The sequence below is a fragment of the Moschus berezovskii genome, chromosome 24 (assembly GCF_049115385.1).
Source record: "Moschus berezovskii isolate FMDL1 chromosome 24, NW_MosBer_1.0, whole genome shotgun sequence".
Classification (NCBI taxonomy): Eukaryota; Metazoa; Chordata; class Mammalia; order Artiodactyla; family Moschidae; genus Moschus; species Moschus berezovskii.
This window is the reverse complement of record NC_142483.1, coordinates 45,189,164-45,211,286: the sequence shown is the minus strand read 5'-3', so window position 1 is coordinate 45,211,286 and position 22,123 is coordinate 45,189,164. Positions and strand designations below refer to the sequence as shown.

The window sequence follows — 22,123 nt, the reverse complement described above, 5'->3', positions numbered from 1 at the left end:
CGAGCTAACCCTGATACATGCTCAAGTCTGAGAACCTTTATGTTAAAGAAAAGCCTAGGTAAGAATTAAATTGGCACAGTATGATTCATTACCGCTTGAAGATCTTAAAAAGAAAATGTAACAAGATTAACTTTTTTTCCTATTAAAAACATTATGTTTACAAGCTAAATAGTTGCAACCTGCAGAGTTTGTCCTCACCTTGGCTCTGCCATAATGACCAGGAATGTGATATTGGGCAAGTCACCAGCTTACCCTGGATTTCATCATCTAATCAAAATAAAAGAAGTTTACGAGAAAATCTATAAAATTCCATAATTCATATTTCTTTGTTTTATGTTACCTGGTTTACTTTTTTTTTTTTGGAGGAGAGTTATGATGATGGCACATATCAGGGATATCCCTAGTTGGGGAGAGAAGCAGAAATTTTTATTTTGTGTGAAATGATTAAACTCCATCAATGCTACTAGGTTTCAACTGTTATAAGCATTGTCCCCTCTTCTTACTATTTTTACTCGCCTCTGGCTTATTAGAATTGTATTTAAGGTAAAATGTTTTAGTGTCTGAATAAGGACAAGAATCTTTCTCTGAGAAAGTAAATTCATTTGTATTTGTTAGGTCTGAGGTACTTCCCACCCTTCCGCCTGCTTAAGTTACTTATTTTTCTAGGTACGTGACCTCAAGATTAAAGTGGTTTTTTTAATTGGTTATGTAGGATCTCACAATTAGAATATAATCAAAGCTGTTTAAATCAGAAGCCTCAGACTATACATTTCTTATACCTTCTTCTCAAAGGAAGATCTCAAGTACATGTATGAATTTATTATATATACTTGTCCTGAAGAATAACTTTTAATTCATTTGTTTCATTGCACTATCACTAGAATCATTGAGTGGTCTTTTCTGGATCTGGACATTGATCTAGTTCCTCCTCTAACCTTTTGGCTGGAGTAATCAAAAATATTTTGCTCTAGTTTCAACCCCACCACCCCACTTCTCCCCATACCCTAGCCATTTAATAATTATTGGTTTTCTAGTTAAGGCAGGAATAACCTATTGAAAACACTGAAGAGTCATAGTATATAATAGTAGTATATAGCATATGTAGAACGTATATATCATTAGGATGTGTTTCTACTTATTCGATTCTCATTACTTTAATGTTTTTAGAATAAATTTAAATTCTGATTTTGGTTTTTCTCCTCACACAACAGCGATTCTAAAAATACAGAGATAATGGTTGGTGAATGTCACTTAGCAACACTGGTCTCCAAACCTCTGTGCGTACCAGTGCCATTGCCACCTTTGAATCTAAGTGTTCATCAGGAAGACACATTACTGAATCCCTGGATGAATGGTACAATTTTCTTAATAAAGTTCTATTGACTTTTGACAATATAGAAATGATACAGGAGATTTTTCCACCCAAAACAAAAAAGTTAAGGAAAATAATTGAGGGAACTCCGTAATGGTCCAGTGGTTAGGACTCTGTCCTTCCACTGCAGGGGGCAGAGGTTTGATCCCTGATCAGGGAAGTAAGATCCTGTAAGCCGATGGGTAGGGCCAAAAAAGAAAAAAAAAACAAAATGGAAACAGTCATAGGATGTGTTAAGATTAGAAGGTTTGTGTACCTTTAGTTAGTATTTTTGATTAAACAATTTCTGGGCTGTCTGTATTTACACAATAGTGGCAGTACAGATAGATTACAGTTTATACCTAAAATATTCATAATTTAGTTGAGTGTTTTAGAAATTTAGAATGTACTTTATACTTTGTCATTTTTAATAATTCAGTGATGTGTGTGAACAGAATAAGCTAGATTGAAGAATTAATTTAGAAACAATAAAATCCTCTTGTGTATGTAGCTCACACCTAACTCTTCCCTACCTGCCATCTCTGCCCTCATGCTGCCTGCTTTTGTGTCCTATAGCAGCAAGCCCATGATTATCACATGTTTTTAAAAGCTTTACAGGTATCACCATGAAAAGTACTGCAAAGCTGTGCAGCAAAAACTTCAACTTGTCCCAAATTATATCTGGATGCAGCCAAAGTAAAAACTGAAATGACTTAAGATAAAAAAAAAAATTTCTATGTTATCTTTAGAAAAAATAATTTCTAAATGTCATAATTCTCATTTTAAGAGACTAACATTAAGGAATAATGATGCCTGGTATAGTAGTCAGCCTGGGCTGCCATAACAAAATTCCACAGACTGGGTGGCTTAAGCAACAGATACTAACTTCACACAGTTCTGGAGGCTAGAAGTCCAAGATCAAGTTTCTGGTAGGGCTCAGTTTCTGGCTCTCTTCCTGGCTTACAGACGGCAGCCTTTTCACTAAGTCCTCGCTTGGCCTTTCCTTGGTGCATGTGCTTGGAAAGAGAGAGGGAAAGCTCACTCTTGATGTCTCTGTAAGGACACTGATTTCTGTCAGTTCACAGCCTCATTTTTATAACCCCATTTAATTTTAATTACTTCCACAAAGGCACATTGGGGGTTAAGGCTTCAACGTGTGAATTGGAAGAGACACAATTTAGTCCACAACACCTAGGTTTGTCAGTAGTTTTCATCCCTACGAAAAGTTTATTGTGTGTAATATTTGTTTAACTTAACGATCATTTGAATGTAGTACTCAATGCTGCTATGTGAGGCTTTTAAGAAAGTATCTTTAGCTTATAATGATTTTAAAATGTTAAATTCAGATCTGGACATCCTTGAGGAACACCTAAGGTGTAAATTATTGTGTATTTCACAGAACTATACCACTGGCAACAGCCTGTGAATTGAACACAAGAAGTCCAAAGTGAAATGTTAAAACAGATAGTAGTAGTCTATTCCACTATTAGGAAAGGCATAAGTTATAACATATTGGAATGTAATGTCATTCTTAATCATTTCTAGATTTCAGATTTCCAGGGAAACATTCTCTCCTAAAGCTGCAGAATCCTGAAATTTGTGAAATATTTAAGAGGGAAAAAAATGTAGGGGTAAGTGTGTTATTTAAAAAATAATGATGATCTTATAAGCATATACTTTGGGGCTTTCTGGTTTTATTTCCTTATTTAAGCAGTTCTGGACATTTTATTGATTTTAAATGGGGTTGGTGAGAAGGGACAGAAAATGAGTAGCAATTTAGAGGATATTCACAAACAATATAACATGTTTAAGGGTGGAGGAGCAGGGGAGGGATGAGATATCCAAAACAGAAAATGATAGGATGAATAGTTTTCTGTGGTGGAGGAGCAGTTGATAGGAAAAGCTTGTTGTAAATAACTTTCACTCATTACCTTTTTTCTGTTAATTAGAAAAGCGAAGGAAATTTTCAGTTCTAACAAATGCATCTGAAATAAGCATATATAAAAGTAGAAGTAACTTTTTATAAAACTAAAAAGGGCAGGCACATGACAAGGAATGAAAGTATAAACATTTAAAGCCGTGTGCAGTAAAACAGTAGTAACTGGTGGACTATAAGTTTTACACTAAATGAAATTGCAGAAATTCAGACAAATAACTTTAAATTGATTGTATCATAACTTTTTAAAATATAAGTTGTTTGGAGTTGTTTTTTAATCAAGTTAGCAAACAATTTATCTTGATACTTTTTTTGGACATATATTATTTCTGATTGTTTCAAATGCTTTCTAACTTGATTGCAGTTAAGTGTTTTACAATTAACACAGAAAGGGAATTTGCCTAATTTTCTAGGTGTTCCAGAAGCCACTAGGGTTGATGATACCCCACAGATACTGCAAATTTCATTTTAATACGTTACGTGGCTGTGAGCGATCACAATGCAAGTTTGCTCACGTTCCTGAGCAAAGGGATGAAAAGGTAAAATATGTTAAGTCTTTGAAGTAGAGATTGTTTCAGTAACCATTTCAGTCATATGGTTTTAGTTCAGATTTGCATCAAATCCTGATATAAGAGCTTTGCCTGATTTTGAGCTTTATATAAATGGAATCATACACTCTGTATGCTTTTGTTTCTACCTTCTTTTGCTCAACATGTTTGAGATTCATCTGTATTTTTTAACTTAATTGTAGATGTTTCTTTCTCATTGCTATATAATGTTGACTATTCCATTGTAGAGTATAGAAAATTTTATTTTGTTGATAAATACGACTTTTGATGGATGGCTTTTAAATTTGATAAATACAGTAGTAATGCCATCAGTGTTGTGCGTGTCTTTTGGTAAACATATATAGCCATTCTTATGGGTTATACTTGAGACTGGAATTATTGTGTCAAAAGGTTTGCATATGTTCAATTTTAGTTAGATACTGCCAGATAAATTTCCAAAGTGGTTTACCAAATTACATTTTTAATTTGGTCTGAGAGTTCTGGGTGCTTTACATTTTCACCAGCTCTTGATGTTATCAGCCATTTTAAGCCATTCTAGTGGGTGGGCAGTGATGCTTTCCCTCATTATTGATGAAGTTGAGCATTTTTCAGAATGTTTGTTGGGTATTTGAATATCCCTTTCCTGTAAATATCTAAATATTTCATCTGTATTCTAGAGGATGTCTTTTTCTTATCCATCTCAAGAATTCTTTACATAGTCCAGATACAAACTCTTTGTTGAATATGTGTATTGCAGATAATTTTTTCTACTTTGCAAGTTGCCTTTTCACACTTTTACTTTTTAGTTTTTAAATTTTTATTGGAATATAGTTGATATGCAATGTTGTGTTAGTTTCAGGTATACAGTAAAGTAAATCAGTAATATATATTTATAACCAATTTTTTTAGATTCTGTTCACATATAGGTCATTACAGAGTGCTGAGTAGAGTTCCCTGTGCTATACAGGAGGTCCTTGTTAGTGAATATATGTCAATCCCAATCTCCTCCCCTTCCTGTTTTGTAAATAAATTCACTTGTAACATTTTTTCAGATTCCACATACAAGTGATATAATATTTGTAGTTCTGTGTCTGAATTACTTCACTTAGTATGATCACTATCTCTAGTGCATCCCTCCTGCTACAGATGACATTATTTCATTGTTTTTATGGATGCGTATTATTCCATCGTATATATGCACCACATCTTTATCCAGTACTCTGTCACTGGACATTTAGGTTGTATCCATGTCTTAGCTATTGTAAATAAAGCTGCAGTGAATGCTGGGATTCATGTATCTTTCGGAGTGATGGTTTCTCTAGGTATATGCCCAGGAATGGGTTGCTGGAGCATCTGGTAGTTCTGGGTTTAGTTTTTTAAGGAACCTCCATATTTTTCTCCATAATGATTGTACCAATTTACATTTCCACCAACAAGCCTTTTTACACTTTTAGAAGTGTCTTTTGGTAAATAAAATTATTAATCTTTATATACTCTAATCTTATCCATTTTTTTTCCTTTTATGGTGTTGACTTTTTTTTTTTTTTTGGTGTTGACTTTTTACATCAGTTCAATTCAGTCACTCAGTCATGTCTGACTCTTTGTGACCTCATGGACCGCAGCACACCAGACTTCCCTGTCCATCACCAACTCCCGGAGCTTGCTCAAACTCAAGACTTTTACACACTATTGAAAAAAATTTTTCTAAGATCATGAAGGGGCTTCCCTGGTGGCTCAGTAGTGAAGAATCTGTCTGCAATGCAAGAGACACAGTTTCTGTCCCTGGGTTGGGAAGATCCCCTGGAAAAGGAAATGGTAACCCACTCCAGTATTCTTGCTTGGGAAATCCAGCGGACACAAGCCTGGCAGGCTGTAGTCCATGGGGTCTCAAAATTGAGTCAGACACAACTTAAAAATAAACAACAACATGATCATTAAGATGGTCTTCTATGTTTTTCCTTTAAAAATTTTGTTGTCTTATCTTTCACATTTAGAAATTTAAGCTATCTAGAGTTAAGTTTTGTTTAGGATGTGAGAAGAAGGTCTAGATACATATTTTTTCCCATGTGGATCTCCAGCTGACCCAACACCATCCTTTCCCCCATTGTGTTACGGTATCACTGTCATAAATCTGCTAATTGTGTATGAGTGAGTCTCTTTATAGGATCTATTTGCTAATCATTGGTCAACATGTTTTTCCTTGTACCAGTAAAAGAATCCCTCCCTTCTCCAGCTGATTGACTTTGTTTCCTTGACTCTGACAGCTTCTCTGAATAAGGGTTTTGTAATAAATTCAGTATGCATTTCCAATCTTAGTTAACCTAACATCAGCTTCTTTATTCCATTGCCTTAAATTGACTTAAAAAAATAGAATAAGCAAAAAGATAGGACTGAAATTTGTATAGTTTTTATGAAATATGAAAAGGTAATTTTACATTTTTCATGACTTTTACAGGTTTGTATGGATGTGTTTAAGAAATATATAAGCATCAACGAGCTGTGTTTGCTACAACGTGCAGGTATCAGATTGTAGAATGATTACCATAAAATCATTAATGCAGGTGTTTCAAACAATATGCTTTTGTCCTCATGGTTTAAAAGTAAATTCAATACTTTTGAGTATGAAAACTGAGTGTCTTAGAGTAGTTCTGTTGGTCTTAGAAAGGATTAATAATAAGTGTGGCATTTTGGTTAATAAATTTTAATCCATGTAACATTGTAATTCCCTTACATACTAATATTTTCATGATGTAGAAATTTTATTTACAGGTGTAAGATAGGAAAAAGGATGTCGTTAATTAGCTTAAAATCTTTCTGAAGGGATCTGTCAGAAACTGAATCTTCCCTACAGCTTCATCCTTTTACACATGTCCCTTGTAGCTGATGCATATCAATCATTCTGTGAAGTTCCCTAAGCAAACCAAAGTGAAAGTTGCTCAGTCGTGTCTGACTCTGTGACCCCATGGACTGTACAGTCTTTGGAATTTCTCCAGGCCAGAATACTGGAGTAGGTAGCCTTTCCCTTCTCCAGAGGATCTTCCCGACCCAGGAATTGAACCAGGGTCTCCTGCATTGCAGGCAGATTCTTTACCAACTGAGCTATCAGGGAAGCTTCCCTGGTGGCTCAGATGGTAAACAGGTGAAGCTCTGCTGTAATAGAGAAGGCACTGCTCTTCTACCCAGGATCCCTTTCTTTTATCCCACTTCCCTATAACAAAGACCTATTCATCTTTCAAAGCCTAGTCATAGAAAATAGGATTATCTCCTCCATTACACCCTTATCTGACTCTACAGCTTCATCCCATTCTCTGTTCACATCTCCCCCTACTGCATTGTGAGTCCCAAAAGGAAGGGACCAAGCTTTAATATCTGTCAAGTTGACAAGTTCACAAGGGGGAAATACTGAGAAGGTGGGACTCCCCATTACCATATTTAACCATAGTTTCATTTTTATCTGTTTGATATTTGAATTTCCACATAAAATATCTTTTCCAGAAGTTGTCTGATTAAAACCATTGTGTGAAACTACTACTGCTTGGCATATACCAGAAGGAACTCTTCACTGTTGAGTTCTACCAAACATTTAAAGAACTAATATCAATTCTCAGACTTTTCCCAGAAATTGAAGAAGAGGGAACACATTGATACAAAATTCCTCAACAAAAACTAGCAAACTGAATTGGAAGGATCATAGACCATGACCAAGTGGAATTTGTTCTTTGAATACAGTGTGGTTCAACATACAAAAATTAATCCAACTAACCACGTTAACAGAATGAATGGAAAAAAACACATGATCATCTCAGTTGATGCAGAAAAAGCATTTGACAAAATTCAATACCCTTTCATTGATTAAAAAAAGAAACATTCAAAAGACTAGAAATAAAAGGAAACTACCTCAACATTTAAAAAACCACATCTGAAAACCTCACAGTAAACACCGTACTCGGTGGCAAAAAACTGAAAGCTTTACCCCTAAGATTAGGAACAAGGCAAGGATGCCTGCTTTCACCACTTCAGTTCAACACAGAGATGGAAGTTCTCGCCAGAGCAATTAGTCAAGGCATCCATTTCAGAAAGGAAGAAGTCAGTGGCCTGTGCGCAGATGATATGACCTTATATGTAGAAAATACTTAAGATTCTGAGGGGAAAAAAGCTGTTAGGATTAATAAGTGACCAAGTCAACATGCAAAAATCATTTGCATTTCTATACACTGAAATTGAGCACTCTGAAAAGGGAATTACAAAAGCAATTCCATTTACAATAGCTTGAAAGAGAATAAAATACTTAAAAACTAATTTAACCAAGAAAGTGAAAGACTTGTACAATGAAATCTACACAACATTGCTGAAAGAGAAATTAAAGACACATCCCATGTTCACAGATTGGAAGACTGTATAATGTTAAAATATCGTTACTAAGATCATGGTATCCAGTCCCATCACTTTATGGCATATAGATGGGGAAACTGTGGAAACAATGACAGGCTGTATTTTCTTGGGTTCCAAAATCACTGCAGATGGTGACTGCACCCATGAAATTAAAAGACACTTGCTCCTTGGAAGAAAAACTATGACAAAACCTAGACGGCGTATTGAAAAGCAGAAACATTACTTTGCCAACAAAGGTCTGTATAGTCAAAGCAATGGTTTTTCCACTAGTCATGTATGGATGTGAGAGTTGGACCGTAAAGAAGGCTGAATGTCAAAGAACTGATGCTTTTGAACTGTGGTGTTGGAGAAGACTCTTGAGAATCCCTTGAACTGCAAAGAGATCAAACCAGTCAATCCCAAAGGAAATCAACCCGGAATATTCATTGGAAGGACTGATGCTGAAGCTGAAAGTCCAGTACTTTGGCCACCTGATGCGAAGAGCCAGCTTATTGGAAAAGACTCTGATGCTGGGAAAACTAAGAGGCAGGAGGAGAAGGGGATGACACAGGATGAGATTGTTGGATGGCATCACCAATTCAGTAGACATGAGTTTGAGCAAACTCCAGGAAGAATTGAAGGACAGGGAAGCCTGGCATGCTGCATCTATGGGTTCACAAAGAGTCAGACATGACTGAGCAACTGAACAAAAACAACAACCCATGTTCATAGATTGGGAGACTCAATATTATTAGAATGTCATTACTTCCCAAGAGATCTGCAGATTCAATGCAATCTCTATCAAAATGCCAATAACTCAGTAGAAATAGAAAAACCCATCCTAAAACTCATATGGTATCTCAAGAAGTCCTGAAATAATCTTGAAAAAGAAAAACAGGAGGACTCATACTTCCTAACTTGAAAACTTACTCCACAGCTGTAGTAATCAAAAGTGTGGTGCTAGCATAAAGGCAGACATATAAATCAGTGGAATAGAATAGAGAGCCTAGACATAAACCCTCACACATATGATCAAATGGTTTTTGAAAAGGATGCTAGACAGTTCACCAGCAATAGTTAGATAGCTCTTTTCAGCAAATAAAGATGGGAAAACTAAGTATCCATGTTCAAAACAGTAAAATTGAACCCTTATCTAACACTGTATACAAAAGTTAGTTCAAAATGAAGACTGTAATCTAAGAGCTACAACAATAAAACTCTGAGAAGAAAACATGAGGACAAAAACATCACAACATTGGATTTGGCAATGATTTTTTTAATATGACACCAAAGACAGAGGCAACAAAGAAAAATAGATAAATTGAACTTCATGAAAATTGGAAAGTTTTGCGCGTTAAGAGACAGTATCAGTAAGATGAAACAGCAGCCCACAGAATGGGAGAGAATATTTGTAAATCTAATATCTGATAAGGGATTAGTATCCAGAGTATATAGAGAACCCTTAAAAGTCAACAACAACAAAACCTGATTCAAAAATAGGCAAAGTGTTTGAAGAGACATTTCTCCAAAAAGAGACACAAATGGCCAATAAGCATGTAAAATGATGGTCAACATCATCAGACCTAAGGGAAATGCATATCAAAACTACCTGGAGATACCACCTCACACCCATTAGAATGACTGCTCTCAAAAAAAGAAAAAAGTGTTAGGATGTGGAGAAATTAAAACCTTCATGCACTATGGGAAGGAATGTAAAATTATACAGTACTGTGGAAAAACAGTATGACAGTTGCCCAAAAAATTAAAAATAGAATTACCATATGATCCAGCAATTCTTCTCCTGATATATACATGAAAGAATTGACAGCAGGGTCTTGAAAGATACTTGCACACCCATATTTATAGCAGCATTATTCACAGTAGCTAAAATGTGAGGTAACTCAAGAGTCCATTAAGAAACGGCTTTTCAGAGCTTCCCTGGTGGCCCAGTGGTAAAGAATCCACTTGCCAATGCAGGAGATACAGGTTGGATCCGTGGTCTGGGAAGATCCCACACACCGCAGAGTAGCTAAGCACATGAGCTGAACTACTGAGTCTGTGCTCTGGAGACCTGGAACTGCAACTTCTGAGCCCACGTGCCACAACTACTGAAGCCTCCGTACCTAGAGCCTGTGCTCCACAATAAGAGAAGCCACCACAGTGAGAAGCCCATGCACCACAACTAGACAGTAACCTCCACTTGCCATAACTAAAGAAAAGCCCATGCAGCAACAAAGATCCAGCACAGCCAAAATAAATAATTTCTTAAAAATAAATTTTAAAGAAACAGTTTTTCAGTAGAAACTAATTAGTGTTATAATTTTTAGGAGAATGTTGATATCATAAACTAGAATAAAAATATCCCCAGGGTCAACATGTTGATTGGGTTAAAACAGAAAGAAGGGGTATGTGTCAAAGTAGTCTGCTTCCACTCTTAAACAGGCCACTGCCTGAAGTCCCCCTGAGAGTGTGGCTCCCTCAGACTTCATATTGAAACCATGATGTATGAGGCAATTTGGTCCTATTTTTTGTGGCTAGCACATGAGTTAGATCCCAATCTAGTACCTAACATCCTGGTTGACATGTTGTTGCCATTTAACTTTTGCTTTAATATATTCTCATCAAATATTTCTGATACTGGAAGTGTATCTTTTAAGAAATTGAGTTAATGCTACTTGATCTTTAAATATAGAAAAATTGTCTAATTTAGGAAAGATGAATATCTTAAAAGCAGCAAATGACTTTACTATGTATTTCATCATTTTCAGCAAACATGTTTATGGAGTATTACAGAAAGTTTCTTCCAGGTATACACTTTGATTTACAAGTATTAAATGACCTTCTAAATTCTTTACTCAAACACTGTTTATTGAAAGAAGTATTTCAGGTCATGAACCTCTGCATAATGATTAAGATGCTGGTAAGTAACCTGAAAATACATTTTTCTAATATTTTAAGTTAATTTCTCTGATACATTTCTTATATGTATATTTAGCAGTTAAATTTCTGTTTGTTAAATACTTCCTAGCGAACACTTGTGTTTTTCAGCATAAACAAATTTGAGAAACTTAAAGTATACTGAAATAAGACATGAAAATGAGTGTAATTTTTTTGTTTTATCCAGCCTGCTCTGAAAATATTACTAAAAATATTTGAATGTGTGGCAACTATGAAATTAAGGAATGCTGTACCTGCTTTAATTGATATCTTTTGCAAGGTATGATTTTTTGTTTCATCCATATTATTCTCTAATAGTGAATAACCAAGAAAATAGTGATTTCTGCTTACTCTTAAATTGCCTTTTACTCACATTTTTTATACCAAAGAATTATATTTTCAGAAATGCTCTTTTTCTCCTGAAGTAGGGTTTATAAACAGACTCCAGCGACTAACAGGCCTTGCCCTTAATTGAATAGTTCTAAGCATGCCAGGTGACTTCTTACAAATTCACGAACCATCCTTATCTCTACTGCTTAAGAATGATTGAGGAAAATTTTCTTTTTCAAAAAGATTTGAGGTCATATATAACAAAAATAAATACACAAATCATTGTATAAATAGGATACTGTTACCAAACAAGGTAGATGGATAAGAATATGTTGGTGGTTGTTGTTTAGTCACTAAGTCATGTCCAACTCTTTGTGACCCCATGGACTGTAGCCCACCAGGCTCCTCTTTTGGAATTCTCCAGGCAAGAATACTGGAGACGGTGGCCATTTCCTACTTCATGGGATATTCCAACCCAGGAATCGAACCCACATCTCCTGTGTTGCGGGAGGATTTTTTACCACTGAGCCACCAGGGAGGCCAAAGAATATGGTGGCAAGGAGTTAACTTTGTATTTGGCATATAGCAGAAAGAAAAAGATTTTTACGTTTTTTAAAGTATATTAAAATTTTTACTGTTGTTGAATATTTCTTAGTATTTGGTACTACTCAGCGTTTCATTTCAGAGTAGGCCTATAACAGGAAAAAGACCCACTTTCCGCCCATTCTCTTTAGGAAGCAGCATTGGAACCATTTTAGCAGATGAATAAATATTTCAGTGAATACCTCTAGTTTCACATTACAAAACTTGGCAAAATTACTTGCCTGGAAATTTTTTGAATCAGGAATTACTCAGACTTCCAGTTACATAAGAATTGAGTAACAGGGATGAAGTGTATGGCATGGTATAGTTAGTAATAATGTAATATCTTTGTATGGTGACAGATGGTAACTAAACTTATCATGGTTATTGTTTTGTAATGTATAGAAATGTCAAATCACCATGTTGTACACCAGTAACTAACATGGTGTTATAGGTTAATTATACTTCAAAAAGCAAACTTGCAAAAAAGGAAATAAGATTTCTGGTTACCAGAAGCAGAGGGTAAGGAAATTGGAAATTGGATGAAGGTGGTAAAAGGTACAAACTTCCAGCTATAAGAGAAGTAAGAACTGTGTGTGTGTCACTCAGTCGTGTCTGACCCTTTGTGACCCCATGGACTTTAGCCCCCTTGGTCCTTCTGTCCATGGAATTCTCAAGGCACAAATTTTGGAGAGGGACAAATTTCCTTCTCCAGGGAATCTTCCCAACCCAGGGATCAAACCGGGGTCTCCTGCATGGCAAGCAGATTCTTTACTGACTGAGCCACTGGGGAATCCCTATGTATTATACAACATGATGAATATAATTAACACTGCTGTATATTGTATATGAAAGTTGGTAAGAGTAAATCCTAAGAGTTTTTAACACAAGGAAAATTTTTTTCCTTTTTCTTTTATTTTGTATGTATATGAGGTGATAGATGTTCACTAAAATTATTGTAATCTTTTCATGATATATGTAAGTCAAATCATTATGCTGTATATATTAAACTTACACAGTTGCTGTATGTCAGTTATTGATATAGCTCAGTAAAATTGAAGATAGATAAATTTAAATTTTTTTAAAAAAGAAGAAATTACTGATCACCTAGAGTCATTGTAGAAAACCTCAACTTGATATATCTCAGGGATTTTGTCATCAGGCATACAGTATAACCACGGTGCTGTACTTACTAAAAGACAGAATTAGTACCAAGCAAGAGGTTCAGTTGATAAAGGAGTTGACATAACTTGAAGAAAAGGGCTAATGTTCAAGTTTAAATTCAGAAGTATTATTTTCATTTTTGCTTTAAATTCTTGATGTAAGGTGTCTTATGGTGGTTCTCAAATATTTGAAGAAAAATATGCTTCAGATTTTTTAATTAATTTTAATTCTGTCTCCATGTTTCACTTCTTCCATCAGTCTCTCAGTTTTTCCCACACACATTGGTTTCACATTTTTAAAAGAATGACTACTCTTTACGCTCTTCCACAGCTCATTGAAGCTGGGATGGTACTTGACCCAGAACACTTTAACTATATTGTTAAGCTTTTATACCAAGTACAGGCTTCCAAGCGAGAAATAACTGCAGTTCTGGAAATGAAATCCAGGTAAGAAAATCATTATAATTAGGACTAAAATATATGCATTTTGGTGGGGACTTAAAAAGGATGAAGACAAAGCACTTATCATTCTTCATATGCCCACCATAAGCCCTTATCCCCCTCTTGACTATGGCCTGGTCACATTGTCATCAGCTGCCTCTAGCTAACCCTCCTGGCCAGCCTCACCAAATCGTTTTCATCACCTGATTTCATCTCGCTACCTAGCAGATCAAATGGAAAGACTCTCTTGCTCTGTTTCACAGCTTACTTAATTCTACTTAATGCACTCTTTTACGTGTATTCAAATTACTTTAATCCTTCTTTTTCTTTCACTCACTTCTTGTCATGTTAACTAGATAAAATATTTTAAGTTTTCTCCTTCATTCTTTCTCTGACTTGTTTGCTTTCTCTGTTTAGCTTATGAGCCTCAAAAGGCCTTAAAAAAAAAAAAACCTATAATAATTACAAGAGTAGTACCATAACATACCTGTGTTGAGAAAAAGGAAAGCCATGACTTTGATAAAAATTTTATTAAACTGTCACATACATAGAGAAAAGTATACAAATTTTAGGTGTTTAAATGAACCATAACTTTTTAACAAATTCAGATTTGATAAAGTACAAATGATACCAACCAGAAAAGTCCTTGAGAAAGCCCAGAAAGCTCCTTCAGAGGCATTTCCACCTTTACTTCATTTCTCATGATCCTCTAATACAGAAGTTTCGACACTAGTATTCAGAGGCCAAAAGAAATTGACGGTAGCATTTATTAAGAGGTTAGATCCAAACAAATCAATAGTACTTTGACAGTGTCTGACAGATGTCGTGAAAATATTAAAATAACCTGAGGAGCCCCTGTGAATTTGCTCTAATGCCGTTTTATTAGTTCCCTTTTTTTTCCCATACCCATTCAGTGTGATTATTCATTTATAGAGCATTTAGATTTATTTGTTACTGTTTGTATTATATTTTCAGTATCCCACATCGTAGTCTGTTTGATTTGGGAAAGTATGTGAAATACTACTGTTAATTACAACTATCAGTATAAACAGATGCAATGAGAAATGTTGTTCCCCCTTATCCTACTCTACCATTTCTGTTTCCTCCTCCTTTTCACCCCTTTTCTACCTACGTACTAGAGATAACCAATTTTTCTGGGGTTATCCTCTTATAATGAGCAGATATTTATATATTTTCTTATACCAACTTCTTTGTTACACACAGTGTAGCATATAATGAATTTCAGATTTGCTTTTTTCACTCAAACAGTATATCCTGGAGGTTAGTCTAAATCAGTTTAGAGAGAAATTTGTCATTTTTTAATAAAGGCAAAGTACTCCATTGTTTGAATGTACTTCAGGTTATTCATTCAATGTGTGGGTATTTAAGTTGTCCCCAATATTTTGCGATTTAAAACAATGCTACTAATCTTGGATTGGAAAAAATTAATATTGTTAAAATAGCCATACTATCTAAAGCAATCTAGATTTAATGCGTTCCCAATCAAATTAACCATGACACTTTTCACAGAACTAGAACAAATAATCCTAAAATTTATATAGAATCACAAAAGAATCTTCAGTGAAGGAGTCAAGAATATTCAATGGAAAAAAGACAGTCTCTTCAGCAAGTGGTGTTGGACAGCTTCATGTAAATCAGTGAAGTTAGAACATTACCTCACAAAATGTACAAAAATTAACTCAAAATGATTCAAAGACCTAAATATAAGACATGACACTGTAAAAATCCTTGAAGAGAACATAAGCAAAACATTTTCTGATGTAAAATGTAGCAATATTTTCTTAGACCAGTCTCCCAATGCAAAAGAGATAAAAGCAAAAATAAAAATAAACGGGACCTAATCAAACTTAAAAACTTTTATACAACAAAGGAAACCGTGAACAAAATGAAAGACAGCTTACAGACTGGGGGAAAATATTTGTAGAATGAGGCATCCAACAAGGGCTTAATTTCCAAAATACATAAACAGGTCATACAACTCAATATCAAAAAAAACACCAAAAAAAAACACCCCACCCAGTCAATAAATGACAGAAGACCTAATTAGCCTTTCCTCCAAAGAAGACATATAGATGGCCCATGTGAAAAGATGTCCAGCATTGCTGATTATTAGAGAAATGCAAATCTACAGTGAGGTGCCACCTCACACCAGTCACAATGGCCATCATCAGAAAGTCTACAAACAGTAAATGCTGGAGAGGGCATGAAGAACAGGGTGCCCTCCTACGCTGTTGGAGAGAATGGAAATTGTTGCAGCCACTGTGGAGTACAGTACAGAGATTCCTTAAAAAGCCAAAAATAGAGTTGCCATATGATCCAGCAGTCCCATCCCTGGGCATTAATCCAGAAAAGATGAAACCTCTAATTTGAAAAAATATGTGCACCACAGTGTTCAGAGCAACACTGTTTATAATAGCCGAGACATCGGAAACAACCTAAGTGACCATCAACAGATGAATGGATAAAAATTAGGAATTTGTCCTTCCTTTTTAATGCTCTGGAATAATTTATAAAACATTGGGACCAATTACCAAAATTGACCCCATCGTTGGCTCTTCTACAGTATTCTTAATTTATTGGCACCCTCCTCTTTGCACCCTTTCTTCTCTTCCTAGTTGCCAAAGCATACTTCTCCTTTTATTTTTGTTTTTTTCCCTGTCCCTGAAGCTATCCATGCATTTCACATTTGCTGTGTTCAAATCATACAAACTTCTGAATTCCTTCTGTGTGGTTTGTGTTTTCATCTACCCGCTTTTTTTACTTAGCATTTTCAAACTCTGTGTGGACTTTGTAATGGTGATTTTAGTCACTGTTAGGTCCTTCTGCTAGTTTCCATCTGAGGTTCTCCCCTTACAGATACTTTTTGTTTGCTTGCTCTGGTTTGTTGTGGTTGTGTTTGCTTGCCTCATGTCCTTCTGGAGCAGAGGGTGGAGTGAGAGCAGTAGAGAGCGAGTGCTAGGATTTCTTTGGTGTCTTTTTTTTTCCTCTTTGTATTCACAATTATTTTGAAGCTTTGACATTCTCTGTCTTCAAGCTGGGCTGAAAATATGGTTTCATATGGAATTGTTTTTCCTCCTCATTGCCTGTGGTTCAGGAGGAAATAGTTTAAGGTAACTGTGCAATTACCATTTTATTCAGCGCTAAAGAATTTTTATAGCATATTACTGTCTTTCTCCAGTCTTTTAGGTATAAGTTAACAAATGAATTAGGAGCAATATTGACTTTGGGGGAGTGAACATTATTAACCCTTTTCTGTTGTTAAAGGTTACGCATGAGGCAATTGAAAAAGAACTGGAAATGTGACTTAGAGGCAGCCTTGAATGAAGTAGAGGTATGATGCTCATCTTTTAAATACATAGCTGGGAACTCTGAAAACCAGTAACAACAAAAAAACTTTGAATAGTAACCCAATCTTAGAAAAAGGTTTACAGATGCAGCTGTTTCACAAAGAAGAGAAGGAAAAGAAGTTTAATTTTTTACAAGTTAATGCTTTCAACTGCAAACATAATTTCTAGAGTTTGAACTATTCTAAAAATCATTCTAGACATAGTTGTTCAGTTTAAAATTAACATATGTTAAGCTATAGTAATCAATAACTTGGCTTTTAATTCTTATAACTAGGTGGACTCTTTCAGTGCATGAGTGAGTTGGCTTTCTTGTCATGATCCATGGGTGATCATATTAAATAGACAGTATGTGACCTGACAGGGTAAAGCCATGGTCACTGTGTACTCTCCAAGCATTTAAAGTCTGAATAAGAAATAGAGGACTTTCAGGATGACTTGACTTTTTAATTTAAGATCATTTTTATACTCTTTCTAATAATTGTTGATCTAGTATACATTAATATTTATGTCCTTGAAACAGTATATTTTGTTGGTATAGAAAACTTTTACTTTAGAATAGAAAATAACAGTAAGATAGTAAGTTTACTGAAATTTACTTTGTAGGTCCTTTTGTAGAAGATATGTAATGCCCAAAATTGTATGTGGGCCCCAAATCACAAATGGCCAAATAATAGTAAAATGTAGTCTCTAACAGTAATAAAATAATGTATTAGTGGAGGCAGCTCAAATCGTGCTGCTGGTCATCTTTTCTCCGAAAACCGATCTCCACCATGTATTCCAGGTTTGGGGATGATGTCATTAAGTACATTAGGAACTAAATAATTAAAACAAGTGTACGTTGACATCTGGAACTTACACAGGCTTTGCCATGGTCAGAAAAGCAAATTGTACAGTAACATGTTACTGCTGTTACAACATTTGCCAGGAAGCTTATATAAGATTTGCAGACATCACGTATTATTAATTTATGTAATGCCTACATGTGCCTTCCCCATAATATGTTTGCATAAATGACAGCTTATATTTTTTGTTTTGTTTTTAATAATTCTCATAGCATTGTAAAGAAAAAGGTGACTGGACCAAATTGGGAAATGTATACATTAACATAAAAATGAGCTGTGAAAAATTTGCAGATTTCCAGAGGTTTTGTGCTTGTATTGCTGAAACACTAACAAAAGACTATAAAGAAGAGCGACCAGGTGTTCCATTTTGTGAATTTGCTGAAGCAGGTAAATGCTGCTGTTTTGGTCAGAGTACTGCTTGTTAGGGTGATACCGTGTTCTTTCTTATTGATTGATAGATTGACTGGCACAGTGTTCAAAACATATAAAGCTCCTAATAGTCTCCATGTTGAAGATAAATTAATATTGCAGGTTTTAGATACTATTTCTTCTCTTTATAAATTTTTCCATCTATTTATTATTAATTTAAATTATAATGATAAAAAAGTGATAAAAGATCAGTATATCAGATGTTTCATGTTCTTATTTTTCTTTTCATTCAGATTGGTAAAACTGTTGATACCAAATTATAGGAGAGAATCTGAATTTGGGGATCATTGTTACCATCTTCACTATTGCAATTCTGTGTGTGTGTGTGTGTGTCTGTGTGAGCCCTTCACTACTATATTCTCTGTCAGGGATGGCAAACTGTAAAGGAGCAGATAGTAAATATTTCAGGTGTTTCATACACAGCATATGATCTGTGTTACATAGTTTTCTTTTCAAACAACCCTTTAAAAGTAAAAACCGTTCGTAGAATCTCATGGCTATACAGAAACAGGCCACGGGCCAGATTCAGCCCATGGGCTGTAGTTTGCCAACACTTGGTCTTTGTGGTAGTATCACTAATTCCATATTAAATTTGCCTTTTCCATCATTCAAAGTGACTATTTCATTTTCTTCCGTGTATCTACTTTGTGTTCCAGTTAGCAAAGATCCGCAGAATAGTGAAGTAGATAAAACTTTGCTGGGAAGAATCGGAATCAGTGCTATGTACTTCTATCACAAGCTGTTGCAGTGGGCCAAGGTACTTCACTAAATTTTTGTTTTGGCTTGGTCTGTAGAGTGTTCGTTTTACATTTTTGTATAGAATATAAGTTAACCCTGAAAGTTAAAATTTTGCTGATTATCACTGTAGGGGGAAAATTGAGCCTCAGACAGTAAGTGAATTATTAGGTGATATATTTGGGTGGTATATTATTGGTGGTATATTTCCTGATAGTTCAGTTGGTAAAGAGTCCACCTGCAATACAGGAGATCCCAGTTTGACTCCTAGTTCGGGAAGATCCCCTGGAGAAGGGAAAGGCTACCCACTCCAATATTCTGGCCTGGAGAAGTCCATGGACTTCTTCGCAAGGATTCAGACATGACTGAGCAACTTTCACTTCACTTCACTTAGGTGGTGTATTAGGAACATGTGGAAAGGAGGTGGCATGAGACTGACTACTAAGAAGAATCTCAGTATAGGGAATACTTTGGAAGCTGTGCTAAATAACATTTTTACTTGAAGCACCTGTCAATTCAGTATATTTTGACAACTCCTGAGTATTGGTAGTATTACAGTTTTGGAAGGCCTCTTAAGATGAGCCCAAGATACAATTAATAGAACTCCTTTAAAATTACTTCTTAGGATTCCCTGGAACACTGTTGGTATCTTCATGTCTACCTTTGAGATTAGCTCATCATAGAAGCAGTATAGCAACTCTAGACCATATTGTACTCCCTGAGGTATACTTCCCTAAGGTGCAGGTAGAGTGATGGAGTCAATAAAGTAAAGGACAGGAAAATCCAGAGTAGGGAGAGAAGTGCTGAGATATGGAGAGTAGGATAGTGCAGAGTGAGGTTGCTGTTGAGTCAACTATTAAAACATACTTTTATCTCTTCCTTCTTTTTTTAATTCTTATACTGGTCTATTTCTATGCAGTCAAATGCAGGTGGTTTCCTCCCTCTCGATTCTCTTGTTTTTACATTTCTTTTTTTCTTAATTTGTTTTTTTTTTTGAAGGATAATTGCTTTACAGAATTTTGTTGTTTTCTGTCAAACCTCAACATGAATCAGCCATAGGTATACATATATCCCCTCCCTTTTGAAACCCCCTCCTATCTCCCTCCCCACTTCCTTCTTTTTTATAAAGAGGTTGTTTCACAATTGAAATAATATTTAAGGACATTAAATGTGTACATGGTCACACATGTACAAAATTCAAAAATTTTTTAAAGACAAACATTTTAAAATAATCATTGTACAGAAGATCTCCAGTTTCCAAGCTCTTCAAGAGCGCTTATTATCTGACAGACCTGGACTGGATAAAATGTACTTTGTCCCCATTCTCACAATCTAGCTTGAGGTCTATCGTAGCATTAATTTCTTGGGTATTTAGTGCTTGAGAATTTGAGGACTGCCTAGTAGGAAAGTTCTTTTTAAAACTCAGACTGATTTTGCTTTAATTTCAGAGTATATTTTAATTATATTTGGTTGGTTTTTTTTTTAAGATATAAGCGGTTGGTGAATTTGTGCCTATATTTTAATTTTAAATGTTCACTATCTTATTCAGAATGAGTATTTTATTTATTATCTTACTTAGCTGAATTTTTAATGAAATGTAAATGAAAATTTTTAATAAAACTTCCTTTCTGAACATAAAAGTAAAACTGTTGGAATTAAACTTAAGGTATCCCTTGAAAAATGCACTCATTTAATGCAGTCAGATTGAAAGTACTTTGACATCATAATATGCATCTGACTCAAAATAGCATGTAATATAATATGAAGCAAGAGTCTGTCAACTAAAAGCCAGATCTGGCCCACAGCCTATTTTTATATTACTCATGAGCTAAGAATGTTTCTTACATTTTTAAAGACATAGAAATTTAAAAACAACCAAAAAGAATATGCAGCTGACCAAATGTGACTTGCAAAGCCCAAAGCATTTACTATCTTACTTTTTATAGAAAACTTTTGCTGACCCTAATGGAAATAATAACACATGTCCATAATAACACATGTCCAATTTCTAATGTCTACCCTAGAGACAGTCTTTATGTAGACTATGTGAAACTATTAGCCTATTGACTCAGAAAAACAATTTTCAGCCAACAGTTTTATCCCCTTTTTTCCCCACTGTCATTCTTTATCTCAATTTTTTATTAAATTATCTTCTTTTCATTGACTCTCCCTCCTGGGTCTCAGGATGATCAACATAAGAAGAGCAGGAACATATAATGGGTAGTTTTCCACTTTAAGGCATGAAATCTTTTTGCCAAATGGAGTCTTAAAAAGGAAGCTCACTGACTAAAACAGATGAAGGGAGATCCACTGAAAGGAGGCCCAGTGGTTAATGAGGCAAAGTCCTGCTTGCTCGCCTTCCCTTTCTGTTTTCAGGGCTGAGCTGGAAAGGGCTTAAGGAGAGTGTCTTGAAGCAGTTTGATAGCCATCAGTCTCGAATGATGGTTCAAATTGCATAATTACCTTCTATATAATCTTCAGTGACTTTGTATCTCTTTAATATTCTAAATGATTGACAAACAGTGTTCTTTTTTTTTTCTCTAGGGAAGGAAAGTCTTAGATAAACTATATGAATTAAAAATACATTTTACAAGTTTAAAAGGACTTATAGGGCCTGAGAAGTTAGCACCGAGATGTCAAATTGTGAATATTGCAGCAGAAATTTTTCTAAAAAGTGGAAGCCTAGATGGTGCCATTTGGGTATTAAGGGGTAAGTTCTGATACATACCAGCATGAAATATTTTGTAAGCTTATTATAAATTCTTAGATTTGTAATTACCTCAAGTTGATATTAAATGGTGGGTGATAATTTGGCCTAAGCCTCTAGTGTTCATGTGGGTAGGAAAGATTGTTGTGTAAAATGAAAGGAGAATGTTAACCTAGCTTTAAAGAGAAACTGTATGAACCTTTGTTGAAAAGTTAGTTGTTACTTTGGCCTCAGCACCATAGAAATGCTTTACCTGATTATCTCAGTTAATCTTCATGGAAACCCTGTGAGTTTCAAATTATTACAATCCCCATGTTACTGATAAGAAAATCTTATTGGAGACAATAAGCAGCTTGCCCAGAATGACATAACAAGTAAGATGT

The 22,123-nt window shown here is 35.1% G+C and overlaps 1 protein-coding gene across 2 annotated transcripts in view; it reads left to right on the top strand.

Annotated features, from left to right (window-relative positions):
- Positions 1 to 22,123, top strand: part of TOPAZ1 (testis and ovary specific TOPAZ 1) — a 59,256-nt gene that overhangs the window by 24,765 nt on the left and 12,368 nt on the right. For both annotated transcript variants that reach the window (XM_088831991.1, XM_088831990.1), the window contains exons 6-16: positions 1,212 to 1,354; positions 2,897 to 2,982; positions 3,701 to 3,826; positions 6,291 to 6,354; positions 10,975 to 11,126; positions 11,331 to 11,423; positions 13,550 to 13,665; positions 16,945 to 17,011; positions 18,082 to 18,256; positions 18,955 to 19,055; positions 21,578 to 21,743. In XM_088831991.1, coding sequence (XP_088688117.1) covers positions 1,212 to 1,354; positions 2,897 to 2,982; positions 3,701 to 3,826; positions 6,291 to 6,354; positions 10,975 to 11,126; positions 11,331 to 11,423; positions 13,550 to 13,665; positions 16,945 to 17,011; positions 18,082 to 18,256; positions 18,955 to 19,055; positions 21,578 to 21,743 — 1,289 coding nt within the window. The remainder of the gene's footprint in view (positions 1 to 1,211; positions 1,355 to 2,896; positions 2,983 to 3,700; positions 3,827 to 6,290; positions 6,355 to 10,974; positions 11,127 to 11,330; positions 11,424 to 13,549; positions 13,666 to 16,944; positions 17,012 to 18,081; positions 18,257 to 18,954; positions 19,056 to 21,577; positions 21,744 to 22,123) is intronic.